General features: G+C 41.7%; 1 protein-coding gene across 4 annotated transcripts in view; it reads left to right on the plus strand.

The window, feature by feature from the left end:
• The window catches only part of PPM1H (protein phosphatase, Mg2+/Mn2+ dependent 1H), a 145,263-nt gene that overhangs the window by 57,128 nt on the left and 72,554 nt on the right, over positions 1-15,581 (plus strand). For all 4 annotated transcript variants that reach the window (XR_010069505.1, XR_010069506.1, XR_010069507.1 and 1 more), the window contains exon 2: positions 12,664-12,829. Coding sequence is in view for 1 of the 4 variants with exons in the window: in XM_063323065.1 (XP_063179135.1) it covers positions 12,664-12,829 (166 nt within the window). In the remaining 3 variants the exon portion in view is untranslated. The remainder of the gene's footprint in view (positions 1-12,663; positions 12,830-15,581) is intronic.

Below are 15,581 nucleotides of genomic sequence, written 5' to 3' on the forward strand. Positions count from 1 at the left end.
GCGGGAATCATCTGACCACACGCTGACAACCTGCTGTGTAAGTGTCTAGGCTCAGCTTTATTGTCCACGAAGAGGAACAGACATTTCATGCTAATGTAAACAACTAAAATAGGTCAGATGAATCATGCCCCCAAATGTCCTCTTTCTCTTTGCTTATAAATAAAGTCTGGGTGATTAGCCAGACTTAGCTGTCCGCGCTGTAGACATCTGACTAGATCTCACCTCTGGGGAGCATACTTGTAGAAGCAGTCACATGTAGGTGACTGTAGACTCATGTGGACACCTAAGAAGATTAGAAGTACTTGGCTTCTTGATGCTGAAGGTGCTCTGGGCTTGACTTCTCAAAGCTGAAGGCAAACTTGAGTGGATTTTCCCAAGGAAGAGACAGATCAGGGTTTGATGTCCATGGTTACATAGCATTAAACTGTGGTGCACCACCTCTTTTTCATTGCTAGCTTCCTAGACTTGTAAAATACAACTTCATAACTTTTTCTTTTTTTCAGAAATTTTAGTTTAAGCAGGAGCTCTCCTCCCTATCATCTGCTATTTCTGCCTCCATATTGTCTCTTCAGTCTTGCTGTGGCAATATGTTGATTTGGGTTTAAAAAAATATATTAATTTCGCTGCACGGGTGTCCCTGTGGGGCAGCACACTGGCACATGAAGGTTGGTTACACTGGGAAAGGGGGTACTTGTGAAAGGTCACCTTTCATCCTTTGCCTGAGAAGTTGGCTCTCTTGCTAATTTTCTGAATTGTTGAACTGTTGAATTTTGCAGGGTTTTCTTTTCAGTTCACATACAGCTTTGTTTAATGTTTATTTACAGTCTTGTCAAGGGGTTAATAAATTCCTTTTGAACTTCCAGTTTCAGTCACTGCCTTAGTGCATATTTTGCATTTGTGGAACTGTAATTATAATTTCTGAAAACAAGTTGTTCCTTGGTGTAGCAGGATGCAGGGACCTGCTAATACTTCATTACTTCCTGATACATATTTTTATAGATCTTGACATGATTTTAATTTCCCAGTGGTCTGAGAGGAATGGGGAGGGTTATGTACGAGTTACAGTAGTCAATTGGTTCTGGTGTTGACTTTGTTCTTGTGGGGACCTCCCTGGGATTGCAACTGCCTTTGATCGTACCACACAGGATCCATCCCATCAGTGCTGCTCAGGTCTGTTTGTGCTGGGCTACCCCATCTTCTGTGGGCTTTTTCAGACACAATTGACTCTTCTTAGCTATAGCTCTTAAAATATTTCATGTTGGCCCTGCTTACTATGTTTGTGCTAAGTATTTGCTGGCCTGTAGGTTTTCTGGTGTGCGTGGATGTGTTTGCAAGTGAAGACTTGGATTGAGGTTTCACAGGAGCCAGTGGTGTTTTTGCTATTGACTTTGGAAGGGGTAAGATTCATAATGGAGGCTGATTTGCAGCACAAATAGAAGAAACAGTACTGCTAGAGAAACTAGTGCTAAAGAGTAGTGCTATAGCTTGTAGTAGCTGTGCAGCTGCTCCTGCTCCCATTCAGACCAGAGCTGGGTCCCAGCACAGAGCCCCATTCGCCTCACAGGGTGGCAATGAGCAGGTCCTGCTCTGTGACAGATCCTGTGCACACACTGGGTAAGGCATGTCTCCATTGCTTTGTGCTTTGCTACCTCTGCGTTCTCATATGGACATGGTCCTGGACAATCTGCTCTAGGTGACCCTGCTTGAGCAGGGAAGTTGGTCCAGATGACCTCCAGAGGTCCCTTCCGAGCACAACCGTTCTGTGATTCTCTGGTACTGCACCTTCCAAAACTGCTCCTTAGCCTTGCTGTACCTCCTCTGCTCTTGGGTGGGGGCACACCTCTTCATCCCTAAACCGCTGCAAGGGCAGCAGAAACCTGTGGGGACAGTTTGCCCTGAGGTTCAGCCCTGGTGCGTACCCAGTACTCGTGTCCATGCCATCTGAGGCGCAGTGGGACTGGTTGCAGCGCACCCCTAAGACATGTTGTGGCATAGCATGGTAATAGGTGGTGTGCAGATCCCAGAGCTCGAGTACCTTCCCTCTGGATAAAGGTGGCGGATGGAGCTGGAAAGGACACCCGTGTCTTCAAGCCCTATGCACAGGCGCAGACACTTGTTTGTTCACTGCTATGTGCCTGCTCTTGGGTAGAAATTCTGCGTTTGGCTGTGATTCTTCTTTTTACTGGTACTGATTTTACCAGGGTTTCTATGCTGACTATCTACAGATTATCACTGCACTTCACATTTTGCATGTGTGATGCCTGAACAACTGAGCAAAGATATTAAGCACTTTGACCTATATTACATGAAAAATAGATGTTTTAACATTTAACTGAACTTTGAATAGGTTGCCTGAGAAATACAATAGGTTTTTGTACAGAGCTCTGTGTGTGTGTGTGTATATAAAATACATGTTAAAGTATTGCAATATTTTCTTAATCCTGGTTTGCATTAAATACTATGGCTTGTTTTTTACCTTAAGTTTGGGAAAGCTAATTTTGGCTTTGGTTGTTACTCCCAAGCAGGATGAATGAACACTATACAAATTGTTTGATGGATCATCCAAGATCTGTCAAGATTAAGGTAGCTGTCATTTTTCTGCAACTTTTTTTTTAATTCTAAACTCAGGATTGCTGATATTTCATTGGCTTGCATTTAGCTGATATTTTAACAGCTTCAAAGATGAGGTCTATGAAAGTAATTTTAATAACAGAAGTAAAAGACTGTGTTTTGAGGCACGTTTCTATGGCAAAGAGTTATTGTAGTGGTTTTCATATGTGGTCCCTTCCTGCAGATCTGCCATTTAATGTTCTCCGTGAGGAAAAGTGATGGATGTAAAACTCCAGCAGCAGGGTGTTGTTTTTCTTTAAGCTATTCTTAAAAATTACCAACCTACAAGTGGCATTGAATTAATTTTCTACTCGTGGATTCTTGGTAATAAAGCTGTATGTAGTGTGTTCTTTTTTCTTTTTCTCCTTGCGTTGCATATGTGTGCTTTCATATGTATGCAGTTTGCTATAATGACTTTTTAGGAATAAATTAGCAGATTGTCTTCTTTCAGGTTGTAGGGGCTTCACAATACCTGCTGCAGTAGAGGAGGGATATTGTGAATAAGGCATTAGTACTTATCTGTGGAAATGTGTACATTCTCTGTCACACTTGCAAAGATTAGCTCAGGGCTAATTTAAGTTGACAGCTGTATAAAAGGGATTAGTACCGTCGCCACAAACTCTTGGGTTAACTTTCACACATGCTAAATACAAGAGATAATATTTTTTTTTTTAAAGCTTGGACTAGTTTTGCATAAGCCGTTTATCTTGATGTCTCTTAACCCTGAGAGAGCTGAGACTGCAGCCTACAGCATCATAGTCTAATGGTGTGGGATTCACTGAAGTACTTTAAACACATAACTTGCTTCATTGTAATCATAAGGAGACCTTTATTTGCATATAATTGGCATTGTTTTAAGAAGAAAGGGTTTGTAGTGGAGTAGAACTTTGGGAAGGAAATCAGAGGGGGAAAAAAACTGGCATTTTGTTTTCTTCATGCATCCTTGCCATGTGCAAACACTCATTATGAGTCTACAATAAAGCTAAAATATTTTAATTCAAATTGAGCATTTGGTTGGGTTTTTGTGCAGTAATAATAGTTGGTGTAGTAGTAATAGCAGTGTTAAGCTTGTAGGCAAAGTGAGTATTTCTGAGGCTCAGGTGGCCCTTGCTGTAGAGATTCCGGGCAGGCTGCTGTCCCTGCCCTTTCATCACTTTAACTAGTGTGATTTGTATATTTCTGTCACACAGCTGTGTGGGAACAACTGGACCTCACAGGCAACCATTCTTTCTTCTATCAGACTTGTGTGTCTACTGTGTCGTCCTTGTGATGGATGCTTGTGGTCAAGACTCTTCTCAGCCTCACGTGCACAAGGAGTTGTACAGCTCATGGGAACAGGCATGGAAGCAGCTACTTTCTCCCTGCATTAGAGGGAAGGGAATGGCAGAACTTGGGTTCTTGTCTTGAATGTGAGCTCAAGGATGGGTCCTAAGATGTTTCTCATTTCAAAACAGCTCAAAACCACTATCCATGGATGTGTTTCTCAGGGTGCAGTGAAAAGCCAAATATTGCTCATCAGTGAACTTTCAGGATCACCCTTCAAGGCCAAAGCAGCAAAGTCACATGTGTGATGAAACAGCTGGGAAGAAAATAAAGAAAAGTCACTGTCATGATGTGCATAGTGTGTTCTCTTAAGATTCGACCAGGTGTCTCAGTTTTTCAAGACTTGTTATTCCTAATGTGTAAAGTGAAGTCAAAGGGCTATTCACAGGCTAATGAACCATGATAAAGTATATTCTTGTAGAAAAGTTCCTATTCTTTTCACACCTGTTCTGTTGTTTAATGTTTTCTGCTTCAATTTGAAGCACTAAACTTGTCATATTAGCTGAAGCTGATAAGTGTTCTTTGCCTTATAAACAACAAAGACCTAGAGAAATGTAACGACGCATAAAAATCTTAATATTTTTGTGCAGATGTACCCATCTGAAGGCTGACTTCACCAGGCTGAATATGCCATAAGAAGCATCACTGAAGAACTTCCAAGGCAACTTTTTCCTGTATAGCATGGAAATAAGTTTAGACCTATTTTTCTCAGATGAACAGGAAACAACTTATTTGAAAATTCACCTATTAAGGAGAAGAAGAAAAAGGTGCAAGACAATGTGTTAGTGGAATTTAGGCTAGGATGCCGGTCAGCATGAAGTTATTTGTCCCCGTTATCCTCCAGGTCTCTTGCTTAGTTTTTTCAGCAAGCTTTAGACAGGCAGGCAGTTGCTTTAGGTAGGCCTGTGAGCAGTGTGACCAGGCTCCCTTCGCAATTGCTTTGTGTGAAAGGAATGGTGGTTCTCTTTTACAGTGTCAAGTTCATCTTCGCTTTTGCAGCCTTTTCTCCCCCCATGCTGATAGCCAGTACAGAAGGAGCGAGGAGGGAAAACTTGACAATTAGTATTGCCAGCTGTGGCTGAGATTGCTCAGCCCTGAAGTGAGATTGTGCTTAACCACATCTGTGTCCCACCACTCACGCTCAGCATCTGCTCTGGGCTCACTGTCTGTTGCTTTTCTCACGTAATACCTGCAGGCTAATTATCAAAAGGAGCTGCTCATCCCTGTGTAGTGATCACAGAGCTTGTTCCATTACTGTCACCTACAGCTGTCTTGTTCCTTGTAGTCGCGTAGTATTTCATCTTTTTTGGAAAGTGTAGATGGATGCTCTGCCATGCAATAGCATTTCAGGAAGTGCATATAAATAACGTGAAAGTGGACTTCCCTTCCAAGATGTCATCGACTTCAGTCCAAAGACAAGTTGTGTTACAGTTTATGTTCATTTGCACTGAACTTGTGGCAGAAATTTTTTAGAACTCTTTCTTGCATTGTTTCTTACTTCTTCAATATATTTTACATTTCCAGCATAATGGTATTCTGCTTTTGGGTCTTGCCTTTTTTAATACCATATTTAGTCCTTATCAGCTTGGCAGGTGTTGTAGCTTCTAGCTGACTCCTAAAGTGAACTTGTCCCAGTATACTGGTGTGATTGCTGGTATGAGAAACCATATTTTCACACTGGATCATCGCAAGACTCATCTTTATGGCTAAACATTCACTTCCTCCTCAGTTAAGAAAACCAAAGGTTTTATTCAACCCCATGGATTTAGAGAAGCGATTCAGGGATGGCTTTAGTTTCTGCCCGCAGTGGACAATACTAGTGGGTGGTTTGGTTTTGATGTGAGCAATATGACAGCTACCGTAGGGAATGAATGAAACTGTTTAGGCTGCTTGTAAAGCTGCCTTTCATCTGCGGGAGGAGGTGAACAACTAGGAGGAAATATCTTTCAAGTCGATTCCCAGCGCAGAAATGAATCTTGTGTGGGTGAAGGGAGGGAAACAGCCACCTACCTGGAAATCTAAGACTATAAATGAGATGTCACAGAAAAAGGCAGTGATATCCACTCACAATGCTAATCCATTAAGGGGGGGGAAAAAAAAAGAAAAGGACAGGAGGGGGAAGAAAAGCCAGTAATACTTGTATGAAAGGGTTTTTTATAGTGTCTTTAATCATTATTCTGAGACTGTTGGAATTATAACGCAGAACTGTAGAAAAATAACTGTCTGTTGTTTATAGGTATGGTGTTCATTCAGCTGGGTTACTTCTGTGTTATTAGTTGGGCTGGATGCAAGCTGGTGTCACGCTCATGGCTGTGGGTGGCACGTGTGGCCCACAGCTGGAATGAGAGAGGCAGGCTGGCTGGAGCTATTGCGAACGGCTGGAGCCTGCCGGGCTGGCAGGGGGAGAGAAGGGCTCTGTGCCACCTGATAAATTGATTTATTCAGTGTCAAAACAACTACAGGTGCCCACTGCTACTCTGAGCCCCCAGCCTTAAATGGAAAATCGCAATAAACCATGAATCTGCTTTTGCCTACCTCCTTTTTCCTAAGCCGTAAGGAATAGATGAAGAGCTTTAGCATTTGCCTGGGGTTAACAAATCGAAGTTTTTGTAGATCAAGTGAGAGAGGTTTCCACAAGTAAAGACATCCTGCAGGACATCGTGCAAGCAACTCTTTCATCTCAGCTAATGGGCTCCGGTTTAATTTTCTGTTGTGGGCCAAATTTTCCTCCAGGCATGTAAGGCAACTGTATTGGGATGTATTTTTTGTTGGGTTGGGGGGGGAGGTGGGGGGGCATGTGATTAAGGCATGATATTTTGCCATTATTCTTTTTTCACCTTGTAAACAGCAGGAAGGTTGATGATACTTACATTTCAGAAACTTATATATGCCAGAATTGCAGAAAGTCACCTTTATCCACAGTAAATTGAGAATCTCAGCAGCAGCCCTTGGTTGTCATTGCTTAATTCTTATGATTATTGAATTTTCTTTTTCCTAGAAAAACAATCAGTTACTTTCCCCAATGAGTGGTATTATTCTTTGATATTGTTAGTAACCTGAAAACTGACAATGGAGAAAAAAGGAGCGTGTTCCAATTTGTATAGCTCAGTAAATGTTTAAGATCATAAGTCTGCTAATTAGATAAATGGTGGAGTTAGAAAATTTCCTTGGGGAAGAAAGATAAAAACACAGGAGAAAAATTTTGCTTTGGTGATTGAAAGATTTTTTTTATTTTTATTTTATTTGAATTATTTTAAAGTAGATAACTTTGAGGGGGGGCTTTTCTTTATATATTTTCCTACTGTCTTACGGGACTTTCAGCTATTGTTTGAGCAGAGTTGGGGTCTTTGCAGTTACAGAGAAAAGCATTTGACAGCATCTTTTTGTAAGAGATCTAAGAAAGCAGCAACTTGGGATCATCAACTGGTCTTTTGTTTAAGGCTTTACTTTTTGTTGCTTTATCAGAAGTGTTTAGGGCGCTTGCAAGCTGGTTTTGTGTTCTTTCATTCCCCCTCTTCCACTTTCAGCTGACCTTTCCTACCGGGATGGCTTCCTGCCTGGCACAGCTGCTTTCTCACCAACAAATGCGAGTTGCCAAATCTCCCCCTTTCTCTGCAGCACTTTCTTTTTAGAAACATTTGTAGGTATTTTGATGTTCCAGTGTCGGACCCTGTGGGCTACACAGATAATACACACGGCCTCAGCCTTAACCTACATGGTATAAGCAGAGGGGGCGCGGACCCTTGCTCTGGAAGAGCTTGCTTAGGATGTCTTGACCCTTGGAACAGATCTTACAGAGGAGGTGGAACTGGGAATGCTCTCCACTACCATGGAGAGGAACTAGGCCTTGGTGGGGGAGAAGCAGATAGGTTTTGTAGTACCATCCCATGGTTGCAGGTGGTTGTCAGTTACCCCACGGCTCAACTAAACCGAGGAGGTGGGTCAGGCTCCCTGCTTACAGGTTTTATTTTTTAGCTTGGGCAGGTCTGGAGTGTGTGTGCGGCCAGTTCCCACGCTTCTCCTGGTGCAACACAACTCCCCAAGATCTCGTAGCGCACTCAGCCCTTAAATTTCAAAAAGCATTTTTTGTGCATGCTGTTGTTGTCGTGCATCATTCAGAATTTCTGCTGAGCTCTCTGCCTTTACCTGTTATTTTTATCTAGGTATGCTACATACAAAATTTTGCTAGACTCGTGAGTTTAAAAAATACAAGTACTTGGATGACTGCTTCAATTTTTTTCAGAATATGAGATCTAGACCTGAGTAAAACTCTTCACCTCCTACAGCACAGCTTGGAACTTTCACTGAAGCAAATACAACTTGCTGTAATCTTAATGAGCACAATATAGGGAGGAGTAAAACAGCCAAAGAGTGTATGTTCTGATATCAGTGTGAAAAATAGAGGGCTGAATAGAAATGCTTCAAAAGAGTCGAGCTGTTTTTTGGGTTGGTTGGGTTTTTGTGGGATTTTGTTTGTTTGTTTTGGTTTGGGGTTGTTTTTTTTTTGGTTTTTTTTTTTTTTTTCAGGAAACTATTATCAAAACCTGTTTTGGATTTGTTCAACTGGCCTGTTTTGCTTCTTTTAAGATAAACTTGGGATTTTGTAATCAGTGACCTTGACACAAGAGTTTCACAGCTGCTTGTTGAATGAAGGATAGAAGCACAGTGTGACCTACATTTCCATTCATTCGGATGGGATTTAGGGTCTCGCGAGATACCAGCAGAATGCTAATTGTGAGCCAAACAAACTAGCTGGCTCCTATCTGGGGGATTTGCTTTTGGCTGAGGACATGTCAGAGATTAGTCTTGTAAGGTACTGAAGTATTGATCAAGTGATGCAAATACCTCTTCAAATGTGACTGAATCCCACCGCCTCACTGTGCAGGCTTCAGGAAGCTCCTGTTTGCGAAGTAGGGTGTATTTTTACTAGCACCACTATACCGTGAACTAAACCTTAGGATTATTTATTTATTGCTGAGCAATGTGTTTGACACAATAGATACAGCTAATAGTGTAAAAAGAGGAGCTTCTGATCCAAATTAGATATGTTATTTGGATTGAACGTCATAAAAGATTGGATAGGAGATAAGCGGGTAATGGGGGAAAGAAGGGAAGGGATGGAAAGGAGTTGATCATGAATAGGTCTAATCAAACAGCTCCTGGAGGAACTGTTGTTGGGTGAGAAAACAAAAGCAAGAATTCCCTTGAAAATATGTCTCTGAGTAAAAGCTAGGGAATTATGTAGATCTCAGTCTTCTTTTTTTTTATTATTTCGTCTCCAAATGTTGTTGTTGTTATTTACATCCATGATAAAATGGAAGCAAGGACAACAACTGGAGGGGTTTTTTTGATGGGGGAGGGTTGGTTTTTTTTCTCTCAAGCATGAGAAAGTAGAGCTTTATCTCATTTCATTCACTTCACTGGAGGATAACATATTTTTCGAGGCAGAGAGAAAAAGAGATATGAAGGGGAACTGAAGAGCTTAGGAAACTGAGGCACTTCCTCTGTGGAAAGGGGGAGGGGGATGGTAGGTTTTCCATAAAAAATTTCAGAGGTCTAATTAAGGGTTACCTTTTGGAGATATGGACATCTTGTTAGTTCTGCTTTGTTGTTTGTATAAGCAGCTTAGGTGTGGGTTTTGTCCTGATAAGTTACAGTCTGTGAAAGCAAGGAGGAAAGACAACAGTAAAATCAGCATTGGAAAGCTGGTTGAAAGAATTGCCTCGAGGAGGAATTTAAGAAGCTGCAGAGAGAAAGGGATTTCAAAAGACAGCAAAGACAGAAGCTGAGGGGAAGGTGTTACCAGCTCTTGTGCTGGGCATCAGGCACCAACACATAGCTCAGGCTTTGAGATTAAAAATCATAGGGCTTCACTGCAGCCCTTTCACAAAGTTTGCCTGTGAGATGGGATTGAGGGGTAGAGTAGTACCCTTGCCAGGAAGGGGGTACCTCTTGGCATCTAGACGGTGTTACCTCGTAGCTCCCATAAGCACTATTTGGATGTTATGATTAGTTCCAGTCTTCACAAGGATTTAAAAAATAAACGTAATCCTCTGCTGGTGAGAGGAAAACTGGATTTTTGGGAGACAAAGTGAAATTCTGGGAGGGAACATATACTGACGCCTCAACCCCCACATCTTTTCAGTATTCAGTCTTGCCAGGTTCCTTTTGACCATATCCTCGTCTAGCAAGGTGTTTGGTACACAGGTTCAACTCCAGGCGTTTCGCGGTAGCTCACTGCCAAGCTACTCTGTTAGGTCACTTTGTTCTTGCAGCCTTTCTAATGTATTCAGTGCCTTGACAAATTTTCTTGGCAAGAGCTTTATAAAATGATACCATATTGTGCGTAACTTAACACGCTGTTAAACATCAGAACATCTCCTGCCGTACAAGCCCTGAAGTCCATCATTAAGCTTAGAAACCAGAGCAACTCCAGTACTTGAGTGATTTTTTTCTAAGGAACAATAAGTGGTAAGGAAGGTAGTGATTTTTGTAAGGAGTTGATTTTGTCTCTGTTTGTCTTCTGCTTTTTTTTTTTAAGTGGGGTTGCAAACAGCTAGCAGTATCAGTGAGGGGACTGAATCAGTGAGCTAAACTGAATATTAATTAGCTCTTCATGTGATAAAACTACACTTTCTGTGCTGCTGCAATATTTTAATCATGCTTCTGGCATTTCAAACTAAAGAGGTGTTGGTCAGCTGATTTAAATCCTTTGCTATTTGTGCTCCCCCCACCCGCCCCTGTTTCTGAATATATTTTTTCCCAATGTGGCAAGAAAATGTCGAGTTTTCAGACTAGAAGCTTATTGTGTCTCAATGTTTGATCTCCAGTTGCTCAAAGGTTAGGCACTGCAGGGGGTGAGTGGTTAAACTGCTCACAGGTGCCTTCCAACTAGATGCTCTTTCATCTTTGCTCTCTGTGTGTTTCACAAAATAATTTTATCCACAGTTGGTGTTTATTTACAAGAAATGCTTGTAAACAACTGGTGGTATCGTGCATACAGGTGTCAGGCTGCAGTGTGTGACATTTGGCACTGTAAGGAAACTTAAGAGTTTCTGGAAGCAGTTAACTGTAGTGGATGCACGTTTTCTTAAGAGTTAGACTGTCTCTTTTTTTTCTAATCCGAGGCAGGAATAGTCATTTGCATGTCACAGTATCATGTTGCTCTTAGAAAATCAAAAGAATATATTACCTTCAGCAAGGCTGACCTAGAATTGACATTTCAGCAAGAGCAGGCAAGCTGGCGCAGAGTCCCCTGCAGACCTTCCTTTGGTTTTTATTTTCATTTCAACAACCTTTAGCAAGTGTTTTCCTGTTATGTAAAATTTTACTGTAATGAAAACATTAGAGATCAAGAAGTCAGGTATGTCTTGAACTTGCCACCAGGATTATCATGTGCCTTCTAGCTGGTTTACTTTCTGGGGAAGCAGCAGTTGTTTTGAAAGACATCAAGTGCCTGATGTGAAACGATGTTTGTTTGGTAGTGGAGAGGCTGTCTTTGATTAGCGGTCAGCTCGTTAGGTGATTTGCACCTCATAGTAGAGAGGAGTGGTTAGATATTGTTTGTGGAAGAAGACATGCTTGCATCAATGTGACAACATCTTTGCTTGGTGGGAACAAGACATGGTCCCAGCTTGCTCAAGTTTTTCCTGTGTGAGCCCAGGACTGTCAGAGCATGTGTCTTACTGAATGTGGTGTCGACTGATGAAAAATTAGTCAGTTTGTGGTGAGGTTCTCATGTAGAAAGTGGAAAACATGTTTAAACTTGGTTGTTCTGAGACAGATGATAGTAACCATGGTATCTTGGATAATGCAAACTTCTGGTTAGGGTTCAAAATGTTGGTGGTGGAAGAGCTGTTATTTCAGGTTCATCACTGATGGAAGGAAGATAAGCAGTTGTGATGCAAATCTCAGGGTACCTTTGGTTTTCCGAAGATTGTGCTGAGCTCTTACTGCTGATTTCTGCAGCTCTTGGTGCAGATCTTCTCTCTATGCTGCAGGTGGGACAGAGGTGCGAGGGTTTGAGGGTTTTTTGGGGAGGATTATGCTCTGCAATGCTAGAGGGGTGTATTTAGTATGGATCTCTGTGTTGCTGTGCTACAAGCAAACTTGACTTGCATGTTGGAATATTAAGGCAAAGCCTTTCCTTTGTATTTCTGTTACAGCATTTCTAATATATGCCCTTTAAACAGACTAATGGCAGTTGCACATTTTTCTGTGCCTTTAGCAGTAACAGCTTTTTAGATTTATAGCAGGTGTTTTGTTTGTACAAGACTTGGAACTTGACAGAACGCACACCCTTAGCCAACAGATTCGTTACTCACTGTAGCAGAGAGGCTGGCAGGTAGAAAAGCAACTGGGGATCTCATGTTTCAACTAGGAGGCATAAGTGTTATCAGCCGTGACCATCAAGTAGTCCCTTTCTTTAGAAAAGTATGGTATGCCTAAGGGTAAAATACGCTCATGATACCATTTGTTCTTATTCACATAGTTCTGTGAAACATGCTTGTTACGCCATGGGTAGGTGTATAGAAACAAGCAAGTATGCATGTGTGTATGTATGCATACGTATGTGTGTAAGAAAGTCAGGTATTTTAATTCGGTTGGTGTTTGCAATACTTCTGGGCTATGGTTCTGTGCATCTTGAGTCACATAGGAGGTACAGATGAAGGCTTCTGTGCTTTGCTAACTTGGACATGTGCCTTGTTTTCTCGTTTTGTTTCTTCTCAGGGTAATAAATGCAGGGAAGAGCACGCACAATGAAGATCAAGCCAGCTGTGAAGTCCTCTTTGTCAAGAAGAAAGCTGGAGGTGCTAATTCTACACCAAACAAGAACTCAACAAAACGGAGGTCGTCGCTGCCTAATGGAGAAGGTCTCCAGCTGAAAGACAATTCAGTAAGCAGACTTCTGTATCTTGTCAGTGAAGAAATACAAAATAAATATAAAAGGATGTGGCAATATGACACTAAAAGATGTTTACTGAATGTTTCATATATTTTCAGTTACCTCATTAATTATCTCTGCTTAAATACAGAATGCTCAACTTTATTTTTCTTAGCTCTACTACTTGATTTTTTTATTTCGTGCATTAAAAAATGCTCCTTGCATCTAAGACGTTTTAGTTTAAAGGTGGGGAGGGGCATATTCCTTGACTTTTCCTTTTTGTTTCATTTCTGAAAATATAATCCTGAAAAATTTATTGCTGAAGAATTCTGTGAGTTTAATGGCTGTGGTTGACTTGTCCAGTGATGGTCACTGCAAGCATGGCAGTATCACCGTTTGTACACTCATACAATTTTATTAAGGGTTAGATAGTCATGTGGGTTTGTTGTGGTTTAACCCCAGCCAGCAATTTAGTACCACCCAGCTGCTCGCTCACCCCCCCCATGGCGGGATGGGGGAGAGAATCAGAAGAGTGAAAGTGAGAAAACTTGTGGGTTGAGATAAAGACAGTTTAATAAATAAAGCAAAAGCTGTGCATGAAAGCAGAGCAACATGAGGAATTCACTCACCGCTTCCCATGGGTAGGCAGGTGTTCAGCCATCTCCAGGAAAGCAGGGCTCCATCACACATAACGGTTACTTGGGGAGACAAACACCATCACTCCAAACATGCTCCCTTCCTTCTACTTCCCCGATGTTTATATACTGAGCATGACCTCACATGGTATGGGATATCCCTTTGGTTAGTTGGGATCAGCTGGCCCAGCTGTCCCAGCTTCTTGGGTGCCCCCTACCTTCTTGTTGGCAGGCCTCTATGAGAAGCTGAAAAGTCCTTGACTGCTTAGCAACAACTAAGTGTGTTATCAAGATTATTCTCATCCTAAATCCAAAACACAGCAGTATATCAGCTGCTTGTAAGAAAATTAGCTCTATCCCAGCTGAAACTTCCACTGAAGCAGTATTATGTGTAGCAAGGTTGGTTTATGCAGGTAGGGTAAGGTCATCCAGCACACTGAATTCAGCTGTTTTTGCGGACTATGGCTCCTCTCTTTATGTGGATACACGTCATGCACTTGTCTACTGGCAGTCATCTGCTATTCTTCATCTGTCTTGTTTCCTGACTGGCTAATTACTTCATCTGCTTTTTAAGCATGAGCTCAGGCTCCAACAATAATTAATAGTGTGCGTTCAATTCAGACATTTAGCCATGTAACACGAAATGCCCTATCTGAATGTTGGAGTTTGACAATGTGGATATGCAGTCTTTCTGCTGCTGGAAGAACACAAGTTCTCCCTAAGTGATAATTAGTCGTTCGGTGGACTTTAAGTGCCGTTTTCTGTTTGGTTTTTGTTTTAAACCAGGTTGTGAATAGCAGTCTGCTTCAGTCTCTCTCCCAAAATCCCCTGGCTTGGTACACCTGATGGCTGCAGGGCTCATTGGGGTCCTCAGCCACAAGCGTTCCTCTTGCACTGTGTCCCTCCCCACCTCTTGCTCCTCCTGTTCTGTTTCCTGTTTCATTATTGCTGCAACATTTTCAGACTCTGACAGATTTTCCAGGTTTGCGAAGAGCCCCGTGCTTTCCTCTTTGAAATTTTTCCTTAAATCACCTGTCCCAGTTCCTGTGTGCTGATATTCCTCATTGTGTTCAGGCAGTCATGATTTTTTTTTTTAAGTCCATATTTCCACACTCCTGGATAAAGAGTTGTGCTGTGTACTTGCTGGGACTGAGTTCTGTGTAGAGTCATGCAAGGCAAAACAGAATTTGTTTTATTAGTCTGTGTTTTAAAAAGTCTTTCTTAGAAAGTCCATGCAACTGTCTGCTATTTGCTCATGCAGACACTTGGTTCCATGAATGTACTTAATTTTCATACGCATTAATTACGTTTAGTGAAGCAAGCGTTTGGCCACAGTACTTGTTCGTGTATATACAGCACATCAAGGTAAGCAACAATGTGCTTGGTCCAGGTGATGGGTTTGTTTGAAACAAAGGGCATCGCTGTGTTGTGCGCACAGGATGCAAAGACCCCTGTGCAGACACCAGCCTGGGCAGACACATCTTGGTGGTGTGCAGAGGTACTAGCTTTGGTCTAAGACCACATCTAAGTTCCAGGCCTACTGTGTGAGATACCTGCTCGGGGCCTATGCATCTGGGATGTGGATGAATGTAGCTGCAGTGAATTTGCCTATGTTTTCATGTTTTGGGGGCATGCATGGGACACTGAAGGCTTTGTAGCATTGTTTCACAAAGTCCAGTTAACTTCCAGCTTTGAGCAGTATCAAATGCTTCTCAACAGCAAAAGCAGGCTATGTTTTATATGTTACACTGTGTGTTTAATCGTCTTCCTCAGAAGACACTTTTTTCCAAACATTACATAGTTAATATGTTTAGATTGCATTAAAAATACAGGTTATAAAACTATTCTGTTACTGGAAGGGTGTCTTCACTAACCGTGATGGTATCCATCATTATGGTCATCATACTGTTACGGTATCGTAACGGTAGGGTCTGTCAACTGATTGCATATTTTTGAAAGCTGTTCTCTTTATCCATTTTAACTTAATAATTGTCAGCCTTGCTAAATATCCAATTACCCTGCGTTATGTGAAGTATCTCACAGAACTTTCTCATTTCTCTTCCTTCTGTATCTTTCATCTCGATTTTGGAATAAACAGCCACTCCCTTTCAAGCTTCTTGAGAGAAACG

Source organism: Chroicocephalus ridibundus, chromosome 1 (genome assembly GCF_963924245.1).
Source record: "Chroicocephalus ridibundus chromosome 1, bChrRid1.1, whole genome shotgun sequence".
NCBI lineage: Eukaryota > Metazoa > Chordata > Aves > Charadriiformes > Laridae > Chroicocephalus > Chroicocephalus ridibundus.